A 15,989-nucleotide genomic window follows, 5' to 3' on the forward strand; every position below is an offset into this window, starting at 1 on the left:
TAAATGCAGGAAAAAAGGTCATTTAACCACAATCACATTTTTCATAAGAGAGTCTGAAATCTATACAATATATACATCTATGTTTCAATGTGAAAATAATATTCTTTTAAATTTCAAGGCGTGTTATACCCCTGCAGACCTGCATAAATGGAGGTTCATATTATTAATTATAACGAAGCTGGTACGGAGCTTAAAAAACAGAGCTTCATACATTGTCATCATTTTATTTTATTTTTTAACCAAATTAATGCAAAAGTGCTTCAAAGTACTCAGAGGGCTAAAGATGAAAGGGTGAGAAACGCCAGCACTCACGTCGCGTGGATCGAGTGTGCCCGGTTTCGTTACAAACGCGTAAACTGTCCGGTAATGCATGCAGCTTGGAGCCCGGGGGCTCACAACTAAATCCCATGTACACAGAGTCCCGAGCACGTCCACTGTGTTTCAGCCTTCATGTTTCACCAGTAACCACGGCTGTCTGCACCTCCACTAAACACTGTACAGTGACACAAAACAGTGCGGCCGGGCAGAGCGGCTGTGTGCAGTGACAGTAGGAGCGAGCGCCAAGGACGAGGCAGGTTCCCTCAAAGCCGAGACGGCCGCTGTCATCGAAAGCCAGCGCTACTGCTTCTCGAGCTCACAGACGTACAGGAGGTGGTCTTCCGGGGACTTGCCGTGGGTTTTGCTAAGGTGAAGTTTCACAGCATGCTTGCTCGCAAAGGTCCGATTGCAGAGTTTGCACTGGTAGGAGGTGCCCAGGTCCTCCTCAGGGGAGGACGTCATCAGCTTCTCTGGCGGCGACTTCGTTTGTGCTATCTGATTGTTAAGCTGCTCGGTGGACAGTTTGGATAAGTCCCGGAGCCGGAAGCCCAGGTGAGACTCCAGGTGACTGATGTAGGTGGAAGGAGTCCTGATTTGGGACGCACAGTCATTACAAAAGAACACGGGGTGGCCCGTGTCCAAGTTCTTGAGGAACTTGGTCCCCCCTGTCCTCCGCAGCTGGTACTTGACGTTGGCCAGCCAGTGGCTGATGGTGGTCATGGACAGCCCCGTGAACCTGGAGACGTGCATGCGCTCCTGCGGGCTCAGGTCCGACATGACGTACTTGCCCTCGGGCGTCTGCCGGAGGCTGGCTGCAAACTGCGCCTGCAGGATGAGCAGGTGCTGGGGGTTCCAGTTGGACTGGCGGCCCTTCCGCTTCTGGGCGGGCGTCGCCTCCTCGGCCTCCTCCAGCGTGGCCCCGTCCACGTCCGACTTCTCGGAGGCGCTGGACGGCGTGGAGGACTTGGACGCGTGGGTCTCCGTCAAGTTCTTGAGCATGTCGGAAATGTCTGACAAGGCGTTCTCGCGCAGCGGCGAGCTGGACACGAACGACACCACGGCGGACGCTTTCGCTGTGGCCACGGGGGAGGAGGAGGCCGCCGCGGACGTGGACGTGGGAGACAGAAGCACCGAGCCCACGGAGCAGCCCTTGTCACTCTTCCCTTTCGTCAGGTCTATGGGCTGGTCGTTGCTGACGTGGTAGAAGTAGCGGTCCAGCGGCTCGGCCTTCTTGGACGGCGGGGGCGGCGGCGTGGCCACGGCCGCCTTCTCGGCCAGGCTGTTGCTCATCTTGAAGAGCATGCTCATGGGGTCCAGGACGGGCAGGGCGGGCTTGGCGGCCTTGCCCAGGTGGATGTTCATGACCGACTGCAGGGCGCTCAGCGGGTTCACGAAAGGCTGCTCTGGCGGGTGCTCGGTGATGATGGCCGTGCTGCTGCTCAAGCCGCTGGGTGCGGGCTGCGCCAGCTCCTGGCCGTTGGCCACGGGCTCTGCCGGGGGGCTGCCCTCCCTGCCGCCCTCCCGCTGGGGGCTGGGGCTGTGCTCCTGGCTGTGGCAGCCCCTGTCGCTGGGCGGCTCCCTCTTGCTGGGCTCACTGACGTCGCTGCTGCAGGGGGACGGGGTGGCCCGCTTGGGCGGAGAAAGCGTGCCCTCTGGCTCCTTCATTTTCTCCTCCACTCTGGCCACTTTCTCGGTGACTTTTTTCACCAGCTCCTCCATGGCGTGGAAGTTTGTCTTGGGCATGGGTGACGTCTGGCTACTGGGTGGAGACACCAGGCTCTGGCTTTTGGGGGGAGACAGGATGTCGCTGCTGCTGAACACGGGTTTCAGGGGTGCGCTTTTCGCTGATGAGCCCAGGGACAGCTTCATCATGTTGGGGAGCTGGTAGGCGGCGTGGATGCTGGGGTAGCCCCCCCAGCTGGGGGTGCCGTTCTGAGCCTTGTTGATGGCAGATGTCACGGTGTTCTCCAGGGACTTGAGGATGTCCAGGCCCCCCTTGGGACTCTCTTCCAAGTCGCTTTCCGTCAGGTAGTGGTACTTGGAGGGGACGTCGTACTTCTCCTCCTCCTCGCAGGCCTTGTCCTTGGCTGTCTCGTCAGAGGTGGCCTTCTCCTTGTCCACTTCCTTCTTGACCTCCACGTGAAGCTTTGGGGACGCGCTGGCTGGAGTGTGGGAGGGGGACGTGAAGGTGGTGGCGGCCAGTGGCACGGACTGCACCTTGTCGTCCAGCAGGGTCGTGACAGTGGGCGTGACGGGCGCCTCCATGATGGGCTTCCCCTTCTTCATGGCCGAGTTCGTGACCTTGATGAAGTGGCCGGTGACCATCATGTGGGCTGTGAGCTCCTGCAGCGAGTCGTGGGAGCTGCCGCACTCCATGCACTTGAGGATCTGAGACTTGCGGGCCTCGAAGTGCCACGCGTAGCTGGCGCCGTTCTGGTGGCCGTAGCGGTTGTTGGGCGTGATGTAGGGGCTGGCGGCCTTGGGCAGCAGGTCGCCCGTGTCCGACAGCACCGCCTTGGGGGTGCCGCCCGCGGAGTCCGGGGAGCTGGGTGGCTCCAGCTCCAGGGGCGCTTTCCTGCGCGCGGCCGGGAGGATCTTGGCAGCGACGGGCGTGACGGGCTCCTTCAGAGGCACTTTCTGGTAGTGTTTGGTCTTGATCATGTGCACGCTCAGGTCCTGCAGGGACTCGAACGAGTGGCCACAGTACATGCACTTGAGCACCTTCTGGGCGTCCTCCTTGCCCTCCATCTCCAGCAGCGAGCGCTTGCGCGGCTTGGACCAGCGGCGCGGGTTGTCGGCATCAGCCTCCTGGTTGTCGTCGCGGTAGTGGCCTGTCTCGTTCATGTGCACCGTCAGCTGCACCAGCGTGTCGTAGGCGGCGCTGCAGTCCTTGCAGCGGAACTTGCTGGCGCCCGTGAAGATGGAGCCGTAGAGCTTGCTGCTCTGCCTGTACAGCTGCACGGTGCTGAAGAGGCTGGGCTCGGGCAGCACGCGGCCCTGCGACACCTGCTGCAGCGTCTTGGCCATGGCGCTCTGGTGCCAGTCGAAGCTGCCACTGCCACAGCTGCTGCTGCTGCTGCTGCTGCTGCTGCCGCCGCCGCCGCCGTTCTTGTCGGCGGGGGGCGGGTGCAGATGGAGGCTGAGGCTGGACCAGTAGGACTTGGACAGAAAGTTGTTGTACACGGCCTTCATCTGCTCCAGGCTGTCGGACAGGCCCGTGTCCTCCGGCGGCGCCGCGGCGTCCTTGCTCTCCTCCTCGTTCTTGACGGAGCCACTTTCAAAGTCAGCCATGCGGTCACTGGTCTCGCTGATGTGCGACTCGCTGTCCATGTCGTGGCCAGAAAACTCGGCGGCCGGTGAGTTCTGGTAGCTGGGGCAGGCCCTGCCCGGCTCCTGCTCGGGGCAGGCGTACTTGGCCGCGGGCTCCCCGTCGGCCGTACTCTCCTCGGGCTCGGCGTCTTCGCCCACCAGGGCGGCAGCCTTTAGCTCATCGCAAACATAGGCTGCGTGACACCGGGTGGGAAGGTGCGGCGGGTGGGCAGGCCAGACAGAAAGACAAGAAACAGGGAAAGAAGAGAAAGAAAAAAAACATTAGTCACTGTTGATCTTACCTGGAACATTTTCTCAGCGCTCAGGAAAACACAGCAATAGTGGATGGGCACATTTATTTGTAAAATTAAATAGTTACAACGTGGTGTTTCTTTGGAGAAAAAAAAAAAAAAAAAACTCTGCTCTTCAAACATAATTTGCCACCTTATTCTTCTCAAGGGGCAACAGCTTGAAATTAAAACTAAATTTGAAATTAATGAAGCACATTCTGGAGGTGGCATTCATTTCTAAAGTAATAAATTACTTGTATCAACCTCAGAGACAGCAGTTCCTGTCTGTCAATTAATACGTCTTATGCTTCTCCTATCCTAATGTGTTTCTTAACAGACAGATTCACAATTTAAATTAAGAAGCGTTTTTTACTCATTACATTTTTGAGGCTCAATCTTTAATAAATATAAAGGACAAAAACATCAATAAAATTTTTACAAAGTAAAAAGAAAGTACACCAATTGCAATAAATTAAAAACAAGATTTTTTTTTTTCTTTCTTCCTTCTGGAAAAGCATGTCTCATAAAAGCTCAGCATGCATGTTCTACCAGGAGAAGTATGCTGTTCATTCCAGGTGGGAGGGAAGACCACAACCCACCACCCCCTGGCCTGGGTCCCGTCCCCTGTTGTCCACTCAGCTGTCCTCAGCCAGTGGCATGCACGCTATCCATGCAGAATTATGTCCGAGCGGGTTCAGGACAATTGGTATGCGGCACTCATCGTGCTGTATAAATATACACAGGACCTTCAGGCGGGCCTTACAAATGTCAGAGTGTTTGCTCTTTACACCACTTTGTCAATATTTGCTCCCCATCAGCTTCGCAGGCTCCAACAGGGATCCCATCTCCAGAAGCAGTGAGGCTGGGATGTAAACCCAGTGCGCACTTTCCCAGCAGGTGGAGGGCACGGCTGAGCAGCCCTGTGGGTTCTACAGACGCACACCCACAGATGCGAAGCCAGGAGAACACTAGTGCTAATGGAACAAAGTGATTCTTTTTCACTCTCTTGCAATCAGCGACTTGGGTGATTCCTTACTGGAGGCTCCCTGACACTGAGACCCGAGTTGGCAGGGCTGCTGAGGACAGGACACTGGACGTCACTCATTCATAGTGTCGCCACGACTCGGAGCCGACTCAATGACCAGCTAGCCCTATGGTAACAATTTTAACCCAGAGACGAAGGGGCAAAGTAGGTGTCTGCTCCTTGACACCTGTTTGCTGCAAAAGGCCAGTGGGCGCGTCTGTCAGGTGGCTGGGACACGGCAGGGCCAATTGCATGGCGGGTGAAAAACAAAAATGAACACTGACTTTTAGAAAAGAAAGAAACTTTATTTGGGAAATTCAGTCCCATAACTAAAGATTTGTCCTAGGTGAATTTCACACCCAAAAAAACAGTGAAATGACTCAAACCTATAAGATTCCCTGGAAGACACATAACATTTCCCCTGGCTCTGCTATGTTCATCAAGTGTGATTTCTTTTTCCTTTCCTTTCCTTTCCTTTCCTTTCCTTTCCTTTCCTTTCCTTTCCTTTCCTTTCCTTTTCCCCCAAATTTCTTTCTTCAGCTCAACTCTCTGTCTTTTTTTTCCTTTTAATATATTTTTTCAGTTACAGTTGCTATTCAATGTTATATTAGTTTTAGGTGTACAGCATAATGGTTGGACATTTATAAACCTTACGAAGTGATCACCCCAATAAATCTAGACCCCACATGGCACCATCTATAGTTATTACCATGTTACTTACCATATTCCTCGTGCTGTACTTTACATCCCAGTGACTATTTTGTAACTGCCAATTTGTACTTAATCCCTTCACGTTTTCAACCTACCCCCAACCCCCTAGCCAGCTGGCAACCATCAGTTTGTTCTCTGTATCCATGAACTTGTTTCTGTTTTCTTTGTTCTCTAGATTCTATGTATAACTGAGATCATACAGTAGTTGTATTTCTCTGACTTACTTCACTCAGCATAATACCCGCTAGGTCCATCCACGCTGTTACAGATGGCAAGATTCCAGTCTTTTTTATGGCCAAGTAATATTCCATTGTATATATGTCCCACCTCCTCTTTATCCATTCTTCCATCGACGGACACCCAGGCTGCCTCCACATCTTGGCCATTGTAAACAGTGCTGCAGTGAACATATGGATGCATATATATTTTTGAATTAGTGTTTTAGGTTTCTTTGGATAAACACCCAGAAGTGGGATTACTGGCTCTTTGTCTCCTGTTACAGCCTTTGTTTTAAAGTCTATTTTGCCTGGTATAAGTATTGCTACCCCAGCTCTTTTTTTTTTTCTTTCTTTTTTTTTCCCCATTTTCATGGAATACCTTTTTTCCATCCCTTTTCTTTCCATCTGGGTGTGTCTTTCAATCTGAAGTGACTCTCTTGTAGGCAGCATATGTAAGGGTTTTGTGTTCTTATCTATTCAGTCCTCCTGTGTTTTTTGATTGGAGCATTTAATCCATTTACATTGAAAGTAACTGTTGCTCGATATGTAGTTATTGCCATTTATTATTGATAATTTTGATTTCTTCTTCTCCTCCTTCTCCTTCTTCTTCAAAAAGTCCCTCTAAGATTCCTTGTAATACTGGCTTGGTGGTGATGAACTCCTTTAGCTTTTTCTTGTCTGGGAAGCTCTTTATCTGTCCTTCAATTCTAAATGATACCTTTGCTGGGTCAAGTACTCTTGATTGTAGGTCCTTGCTTTTGATCACTTTGAATATTTCCTGCCAGTCCCTTCTTGCCTGCAAAGTTTCTATTGAGAAATCAGCTGACAGTCTTATGGGAGCTCCTTGTAGGTAACTAACTGCTCTTCTCTTGCTGCTTTTAAGATTCTCTCTTTGTCTTTAAACTTTGACATTTTAATTATAATGTGTCTTGATGTGGGTCTCTTTGGGTTCATCTTGTTTGGGACTCTCTGTGCTTCCTGGGCTTGAATGTCTATTTCCTTCACCAGGTTAGGGAAGTTTCTGTCATTATTTCTTCAAATAGGTTTTCAATTCCTTGCTCTCTCTCTTCTCCTTCTGGTGCCCCTATGATGTGAATGTTGGTAAGGTTGATGTTGTCCCTGAGGCTCCTTAATCTGTCCTCAATTTTTTTGTGGGGGGGAATCCTTTTTACTTTTTGCTGTTCTGGTTGGGTGTTTTCTGCAACCGTATCTTCTAAACTGATGATTTGATCCTCTGCTTCATCTGATTTACTGTTGATCCCTTCTATTGTAGTCTTCATTTCAATTACTGTAGTCTTTATTTCTGACTGGTTCTTTTTTATGGTTTCTATCTCCATTTTTATGTTTTCTATCTCTTTGTTGAAGTTCTCACTGAGATCACCGAGCATCCTTATAACCAGTGTTTGGAACTCTGTGTCTGGTAGGTTGCTTGTCTCTATTTTGTTTAGTTCTTTTCCTGGAGCTTTGTCCTTTTCTTTAATTTGGAACATGTTTTTTTGTCTCCTCATTTTGGCTGCCTCCCTGTGTTTGTTTCTATGTATTAAGCAGATCTGCTATGTCTTCTGGTCTTTGTAGAGTGGGCTTATGTAGCAGGTGTCCTGTGGGGCCCAGTGGTGCAGTCTTTCTGATGTGTCTTTCTTGTGTGGGTTGTGTGTGCCCTCCTGTTGTAGTTGAGCCTTGGTTGCTGTTTGCCATCATTGGAAGGGATTGACTCTCAGGCTGATTGGTTGTGAGGACTGGCCATGACACAGTGGAGTTGTGGTGCAGGGGCTGACCCTACAGAGCAGGATTCACTTTAGTGGGGCTCTGGTGCCTGCCCAGTCTGCCCTTTGCATGTGTCACTTGTGGAGGCAGTTGCTTGTGTGGTCTAAAGCTGGCCACCAGGTATGTTGGTTCTGGGGCCTCTTTTGAAGGGCTCTGGTGCAGGCCAAGCTCAGCTGCTGCTTGTGCCCTGCCCGGGACCATTTGTAGACCTTTGAGAGATTTTTAGGAAAGTCCACAGCATGAGCCAAGACAGGCCGTTTGTATGAAAAAGCAACTGGAAGTGGCTTGAGAAAGCCTGTCAGTTGGGTGGGTAAGGGTCTCAGGGAATCACCAGGGCAGGGCGAATGGTGTTATCCAGGTTGATGGAGACTCAGAAATAGGGCCACCTGGGTCAGCACACCAGGAAGGGGAGGGCATAACAAAGGAACAATGGCATCTGCCAGCACTTCTGTCTGGGAGAAAGCTGCCCCTCCATCCCTCACCCTGAGGCGAGACAACTCAGTTCCTCCCCATATGTCCCTGGTGCCTTCAAGCTGCTGCCCCAGCACTGGAACTCGGAGCAGTGAGTCTATTAATGAGTAAGTGCGTGTGTGGTCCCTTTAAAAGGAGAGCCTTGCACTCCATCTGCCCTTGTCTCACTCAGCCACAGTCTCCACTGGTTTCCACAGCCAGAAGTTATGGGGACTTCTCTCCCTGACACTGAAACCCTGGGCTGGGCAGGGGCTGGGACCCCTCACTTCTTGGGGGGGACCTCTGAAGCTGAGATATCTCTCCCAATTTTTAACCACTACATGTGGGTATAGGGCCAGCCTGTTTTGCCTCTGCCCCTCCTACTATTCCTTAGGTGGCGTCTTCTGTATGTGCTCAGTTGTAGGGCTTCTGTTCAGCTGGACTTCAGGCAGTTCTCAGTGATGGTTGTTCTGTGGCTGTAATGTTGAGGTGGTCCTGGGAGGAAGTGAGCACAGCATTTACCTACTCAGCCATCTTGACCGGAACTCAAGTGTGACTCCCTGTTTCCTCCTAAGCCTTGAGCGCCAAGCTTCCTAAGCTGACCCAGCAGTGACATCCCCACTTGGATGGAAACAGCATCCCAGGAACACGCGTTCATCCCGGCTGTAGAGGCAGAGACATGTTTGCTCATGTGCAAACAGGGAACAAGAGTCTTCTGCCTGAGCCATGGAATGTCCTTTACGAATGACTGGAAGAAGGTGACCTGCTGTAGTCATCCGAGGTGTGAGGTGCTGTTGTGAACCATAAGTTGGAGGCCATGCACTTAGAGTTGACAAATTAAAATGGGAGAGAAGCTGTTTTCCTAGAGCAGGGCCAACGTCAGGGGGGAGCGTGGTACTACCCCAGGAAGGCTGCTTCGCCACAATGAAGAAGGTGGAGGCATGTGTTGGAACACGACTGGGAAAGAATGATAAAGGCAGTGTCTCCCTCTCCCCACAACCTTCCTCGCTTGCAGCTCATTCTGGAAACCTGGCTCCCAGGCTCCAACAGGGCTGGCAGGTCAGGAGAGAGGGCAGCCAGGGCGAGTGTGACCCCTAGTCACAGTTTGCCTGGAGCTGTCCTAGTTTTAGCAGTGAGAGGCCGCATCCTGGAAATCCTGTCAGTCCTGGACAAACCAGGCCAGTTGTCACCCTAGCCAGGGACACAGGGCAGGACCAGGTCAGAGCATCTAGGCAGATCCAGGCGTCCTGAAGAAGAGCTAATGCAGGGAGTTCTGGGTTAACTCCACACATCCCACCATCTGGGAAAGGAGGAAAGCACAGGGACCTTGTCCCAATAGCCATGACACAAGGAGAAGCCTGGCCCCGTGTGCACAGGGATGGGTCCTAGAGCCCTTCTCTCCTGGAGACACCCAGGAGTCACATGCTGGCCACTCTGATCCATTCCAATTCCCCTGGAAGTAAGTTTGGGAGAGTTGGGAATTCAGACATGGCCCCAGCTGAAGCCACTGCGTGACACCAGCCAGTCAGAAGGAGCAAGGCCAATGGTGGACATGAAGGAGCCTCTGCAGGAAGGCCGAGGGGCTTTACCAGCCCACCTCCCACCCAGGCCCTGGCCCCTGGGAGGCTACACGCAGTGGGGTGCACAGCAGGCTCTCTGGAGGAGCCCCACACATGCACCATCGTTGATTTGACCCGCTCCGGCCCGCAGCTGGCCCCAGTACGACTTGTAAATCGCACAGCAGTATCGGAATGTCATCAGTCTGGTGACTGAGGAGGACACTAATATTGAAAGAAAAAGCCAACCTCCCTGTGGGAACAAAATCCTGCTCTGAGGAAAACTAAAAAGCTTTGGTGCCAACCGACCCTGGGTCCTGGGAGGCCGGGCTCACCGCACAGCCCGGCCCTGGCGTGGTTTCCGAGGCCCTCACCAGCACGCTGCCGTTCACAGGGACCTTGGCGCCTACGAAAGCAGCCACCGCTTTCCAGCCCGACAGTGACAAGTACATCCTTCGGCTGAAGTAAGATGGAGGCCAAGCTGAGCCATCCCGCTGCGTGCTGCAGTGGTCGCAGTTCCCTGAGAACACAGTGTTCTCTCCTCATTCCTGAACTTCAGGAATTTGTGAGAAAGTACAAGACGTGGTGGCAGGGCTTAAGGGACGGAAACGTCCATTCGTCCCACACATCCTTGCCGAGCACCCCCACGCACCGGGAGGCTGCACTCTGGGCCCTGCGTCATTTCTTTCTCCAGGCCTCAGTTTCCCCATCTGCTCGAGATATTGGGTGCGTGAGACCCTTTCTCCTCTACTTCCCTGGGGGGTGAGCTCGCTGGCCCTGGTTTATTTTCCCCCACACAGGCTCCCTGTGATACTTGACCAGCAGTCAAGTCCTCAGTGTCCCACTGGGCCTGAGGGGCGGGCTGCACGGCTCACAGAAGGAAGGGCTCTGGATCCTGCGCAGTTAGCGTCGTGGTCAGGCAAGGACGGGAGGGGAGGCTGGGTGGACAGTGAGTGGTACCCCGGGGGGCGGGGAGGTGGGCTAGGCAAGAAGCAGCCCCACCAGGCTGGCCTTTGCGGGGCCCAATGGCTGGCACTGTCTGCCGCTGGACCTGACAGGGGCCTGTGTGGTCTTGGGAAGCTCTGGTCCTGGGAATACTCACTGGAACCCTGGCCACTATCTAACATTCCTGTCTGAGCTCTCCAAGGTCAAAGGCCCCACTCTACACCCTACAGTTCTGCACACAGTACACAAGCGACACACACTCACTGCCTTTCTGGGAAAGACGCCAGCTGGAGGCCTTAGCCGGCAGGAAGATGCTGTCACCTGCCGTCGTAACAGGACCTGCCCCTTCCCTCTGAGCCAGAGACCAGCATCCCCATGGAGCCCAACTCCAGCCCAGCCCTGCCACCCATTCTCCACACAGAAGCCACTGGCTCCTTAGTCAGAGGGATGGTCACGTCCCTCGTGGGACACCCTGGGTGGCTTTGCGCTGGGCTTGGATGAAGGCGCGATCCCCAGAGCAGCATGGCCCCGTGTTGTCGGGCCGGCTTCCTGTGACCCAGCCTCTGTCCTCACTTCTGGGGCTTCTCTGCTGGGAACCCCCGGGCGTGCAAAGAGGGTGGGGGGGGTGTCTCTCTAGCCACCTCTCCCCACGCCCCCGGCCACAGGTGAAAGGGCCTTCCTGGGGGGCTCCTCTCACCCCAACCTCTGTCCCCTGAGCTGCAAGGTGTTCCAGGATGTCCTAACAGACTGTTGGCTCGCAAGGTCAGGACCAGCCCCACCCCGTATCTGCCGCAGCCCTACTGCTGCTGGGAAGGGCCACTCGGTGTCTGCATTGACATCCAAATGATGAGCGAGCACCACAGACAACCTCCTTGCACCTCCTAACGGTGTCCCCACTCCCAGGAGGGTGCTGGCCGTGGTGAGTCCCCGAGCGAGGCGGAGGCGCTTGGATTGGTTCTGACGGTCACGGCATTTTCAGCAGGGCTGCGTCACGAGGGGCAGGCAGGTAGAGAGAACCCACCCCGACTGGGGGTCTGTGTGTACAGGACCAGCCCTAGCTGTGCCCTCACTCCAAACCCATCTCCAGGACCGTGAGGCCCTCAGTCTCCCCACCTTTGCGGCCAGACCAGTGAGGGGAGGGGCTCTCACCGCAGCAAGTCAGCAGCTGCGGAGACGCACAGGACCAGAGATGGTGAGCGGCAGGAGGGTGGGGCCTGCATCTCACTGTCCCCAGAGGTCCCAGGAGCCCGGTCCTCTCTGAGAGGGAAGCCCCCACAGAACTGGCAACTCCCCCTGCGCCCCCATTGCCTTCCCCTCCGCAAAAAGTCACCTCTTCCAGCCAGACTGCCACGGGTCTCCCTGAGGGCCAAGGACAGACGTTGCAACAGCTGGACGGACGAAAGGAAGGACTTGGCACAAGCAAAACCTAACGGGACTCCTGGGTACAGACGCACATTCATGAAAACTGAAACCTACAAAAGCTTGCTACAAAGTCCCGCACCTGACACCCCTGGGGCGTCAGAGACGGAACAAGTGATTTCCCTAATGTGCGCATGTTACGGACCTCCCCACACTGACCACGCATGACCCTCTCGGTGGTCCTGGGAAGTGAACACCACCACCTCCCTTTTGCAGCCCAGGAAACTGGGGGTCAGACCAGTTAAAGGGACAGTCCCGCGCCCTCTGCTGGGACCCACAAGGTTTGACTAAACTCCCGAGTCATACAATGGCCCATAGACAGAATGCCGTGCTGCTGCACGTGGAGTGGCCACCACGTCACAGCCTTCCCTGCAGCCCCGACCCCAGCGGGGCTCCACGGCTGCCCCCCAGGAGGGTCCCAGCAGGCCAGGGGGACGATGGGCTTGTCCGGGAGTGAGAGCCCCCACTGTAGCAATGAGGTCCAGAGGTAGCAGCAACCTGAGTGACATCACTGTCATCACTAACTGAATCAGCCACTAGGTGCAGAGGAAGCAGTCAGGGGCCGGGTGTCTGCCCTTCTGCATGGGGCTGGGGACACTGGGAGGAGGGAAGAGGCATGGCTACGTCCCGCTCCCAGAGTGATTTCAGAGTGAGCTGTCCTGCAGGCTTTCTCATTTGGGGACTGAAAGGAAGGTTCTGAAGTCAGAATTCTGATTTCTCATTCCCGAGACTCCCCGGGAGGGTGCTCTGCAGGTCCGATTCCCTCAGGCCCCCTGCCCCTCTTTTCCTATAAAGACCACCCAGAGGGGCAAGTCTTCCAGCAACGTGTGTAATTCTGGTCATGTGTTCCCCAAGAAGCCAGGGACAGTGACAACAGGAGGGGGAGGGGAGGCTGGGAGAGGAGGGACCCTGGCTGAGGAAGGACGGTGCCGAGAAGGGAGAGAGCAGGACGGAGGGCAGGGAGCAGAGAGGACCGGGGGACAGAGGGGGCGACAAGAGGCAGAGCGCAGCCAGCAAGGCGAGTGGGAGGCAGGCAGCAGAGGAGGAAGCAGGCGGAGGTCTGAGCAGAGACAGGAAGAGGAGGCTTCCCCAGGGGCCAGGCCTGAGCTGGGTCCTGCTGCAGGGACGGAGCCCGGGTCAGCTCCACGGCTGGACACCCAGACCTTCCCTTCGCTTCCCAAGCACTCAGACTTTCAGGAAATACACGGTGACTTTCCTGAACAGTAACAACCAGCTGAGTGAGGGACCGTAACTGCCCTCAGGCCTCGGTGAGCACCTCCACCCACAGCTGCTCTGGGCTGTGCCAGGTAGAGGACTCCTGGCGTCCAGCTTGTCCGGAGCCCCAGGAAGACAGGCCCCCGAGCCCAGGGCCTCAGCACACCCCCAGGAGCCCCTCTGAGGCCCACAGACATTGGGGACTCAGAACAGCCCAGAAGACAGGCGTGGGCAAATGTGGACGGCTAGTGAAGAAGGCTGTGGAATCCGGTGTCCCGACCCCTCTCAGGTCTCATGCACGCCGTCTGCAGACCCCCTGCCTTCCCCTCAGAGCCAGGGAGTCTGTGACATGAATCAAATGCAAGTGGGTGTTAGTTCATAAGCACTGTGCCAAGCCCATGTTTAGAACACGCGTGACACAGAAGCATGCCGGGGTCACCATGTGCTGTCTCAGTCATGTGCATCCCTCCCCTGCACCCCACACCTGAGGGGGACAGCTGGGGAGGTCCAGTGCCCATTGGAGAGCCGTCCTAGGGAGCATGGGCCCGGACTCCCGAGAGGACAAGCTGTTTTCGTTCGAGTTCCTTCTTTGCATTTTTTCTGTTAAACTGAGTGATGTCACAGACAGTGAGACCCTGGGGCTTGGCGCCTGCCCTGCTGGGTTTTGTTCACGTGACCATGAGACTGGCTTCCTGTCTCTGAGCTCTGGTGTCTCCCCATGAATGGGGGAGGGGCGATTTCTGCCAAATTCCTCCTCAGGTGTTTGTAAAACCAAGGACTTCCTAAGGAGTGAGTACAGAGGACTTTCCCAAGCTGAGGGACCTGCAGAGGGGCTGGTGCTTCATGCAAGCACACGGGCCACAGGGCCCTGCCCCGGGTCGGCACGCCTCTGGGTGGAGCCTGCTCCTGGAAGCACTGGTCTCTGAGCTGATGGCCTCCATGCAGCCTTTTAGGAAAGGGGGCGGCAGGGTGGGGGCTGGCTGGGGTGAGAGGTCCCCCTGTGACAAGGGTCCTGCCCCTCCTCCCTGCGGTGCCTCCAGATGTGGGCTGCAGAAAAGGAGGAAAGCCAGGAAGGGGACGGACAGGAAAGGGAGGTGGAGGATGAGATGACATCACAGGCATCCCCGCCCAGCACAGGCCTGGCTCCACCTCCAGCCCCACCCACCGCTTCCACCTGACTCAGGTGCCCTCTGAGTGTGGGGGGCAGTGCCGGCCAGCAGGCGGGAGGAGGCATTGCAGACACTGGGGCCCTGCAGCTGCCAGCACCCCTGCAGCCCAGCCCCAGGCCCGGCCAGCTCCCACCTTGAATCATTCACCTTCCTCTTCATGGGGGAAGAGCTCAGAGTCCCCAGAAAACCTAACCTATATCTCACCGTGTTCTAAACATGCCTGGAAAATCCAGACGGGCAGATCCGTTTCACAGAAATGTGTGCTTTGCCAAAGACTCATACAAAGTGCCGTGAACCCTGGGCCCTCTGGGTTACTGTACACGGGCCTCTCTTCTGTGCAAGTGTGTCACGCCCCAGTCATGATGGGGTGCGTCAGGCTTGTCTGCTGCAACCTGATTTGGGGCCCTGAGTTACCTGGTGTTCTGAGGGCCCCTCAAATCAGCTGCCAGGAGCCCTGGAGGGTGTGAGGGGCAGTGAGACATGCGGGGTGCTCAGACCTGGGCCAGCAATGGCCCCTGTCACCCCCTCGGCAGCTCCCAGCACCCTGACACCTCGGCGTCCTGGGGGAGGGGAAGTCAGGATGCGGACACCTGCTGGCTGGGAGGGGGTTCAGAAGGCAGCACTGATGAGGGGATTCCTTTTTGTGCCTTGAGAGTGAGGAGATGGCGGAGGGAGGGCAGCGCAGCTAAACGCTGGGTAACGCCACCAAGCTGGGTGGCCTGAGTTGTGGGGGCCTCTGTTAGGGTAGTAAGTGGGCAGCAGAGCAAAAGGCATGCTCGTGGCTGGTGCCCAGGTCAGAATCGAGCGGAAGACACAAGGTTTGTCCATCCGTCCACCTGGGCACCTACAGTCATAAGAACCGTCACCCAAGCGGTCTGGGGTGACAAACGTCACAGCCTCTGGGAACGAGAGAATGGCATTCTTGGGTGGTACCAGAGAGACCAGAGGCCTCCCAGCATTCCTGCTGGGAACAGCAGCTTTCCAGAAAGCTCCAGGCCAGGCCCGAGGGGCTAGGAGCTCAGGCTTGGCTCTGAGGGAGGGAATGGTGGCTGGAGCCACGGCGGCCGGGCCTTCTCCAGACGGCTGGCCAGGCCGGGATGACAACCTCCTCCAGACTGATCGCTCTTCCCACTAGCGAGGTCAGGAATATTAATTCCGTACACATTATTCCATGTAATGTGTGAGACAAATGCTTGTTCAGAGGGTGTCACTGCTACTGAAGCCATGACTTTCTCATGCCAAGAAAAGCACGAGCTGACTGGCGAAGAGGTTGGCATGGGTGTGGCCACGTCCTTCAGCATAGCCACAGGGCCGGGCGCGCGGGGCCAACACAGCTTCTTTCTGCTGGGCCTCTAAGAGGCCAATGACAGTGAGGTCCAGGGCATGCCCCCCGCTGTTGGAAAGCCGCCCGTCCTGAAGACTCGGGACCCCGGCCCAGGCCTCGGCCTCTCCATGGGAAGAGAACGGGAGGCTGGGAGCCCACCCTGGGCCCACCGCCGGGTTAGGGAGACGCTCCCAATGAAAGGGCCGCAATTGGCCATCTCAGCTGCCCCTCTGAACAGCTGTCCTGGGGCCCTCCCCGTGGCAGAGCTGGCGCAGAC

General features: G+C 55.5%; 1 protein-coding gene across 1 annotated transcript in view; it reads right to left on the reverse strand.

The window, feature by feature from the left end:
* Window positions 1-204: 204 nt before the first annotated feature.
* Window positions 205-15,989, reverse strand: part of TSHZ3 (teashirt zinc finger homeobox 3) — a 66,698-nt gene continuing 50,913 nt past the window's right edge. Inside the window, exon 2 of the mRNA XM_019740538.3 lies at window positions 205-3,821. Within this exon, the coding sequence (XP_019596097.3) occupies window positions 619-3,821 (3,203 nt within the window). The 3' untranslated portion in view covers window positions 205-618. The remainder of the gene's footprint in view (window positions 3,822-15,989) is intronic.

Source organism: Rhinolophus sinicus, chromosome 8, assembly GCF_057876585.1.
Source record: "Rhinolophus sinicus isolate RSI-liver-muscle chromosome 8, RSI-T2T, whole genome shotgun sequence".
NCBI lineage: Eukaryota > Metazoa > Chordata > Mammalia > Chiroptera > Rhinolophidae > Rhinolophus > Rhinolophus sinicus.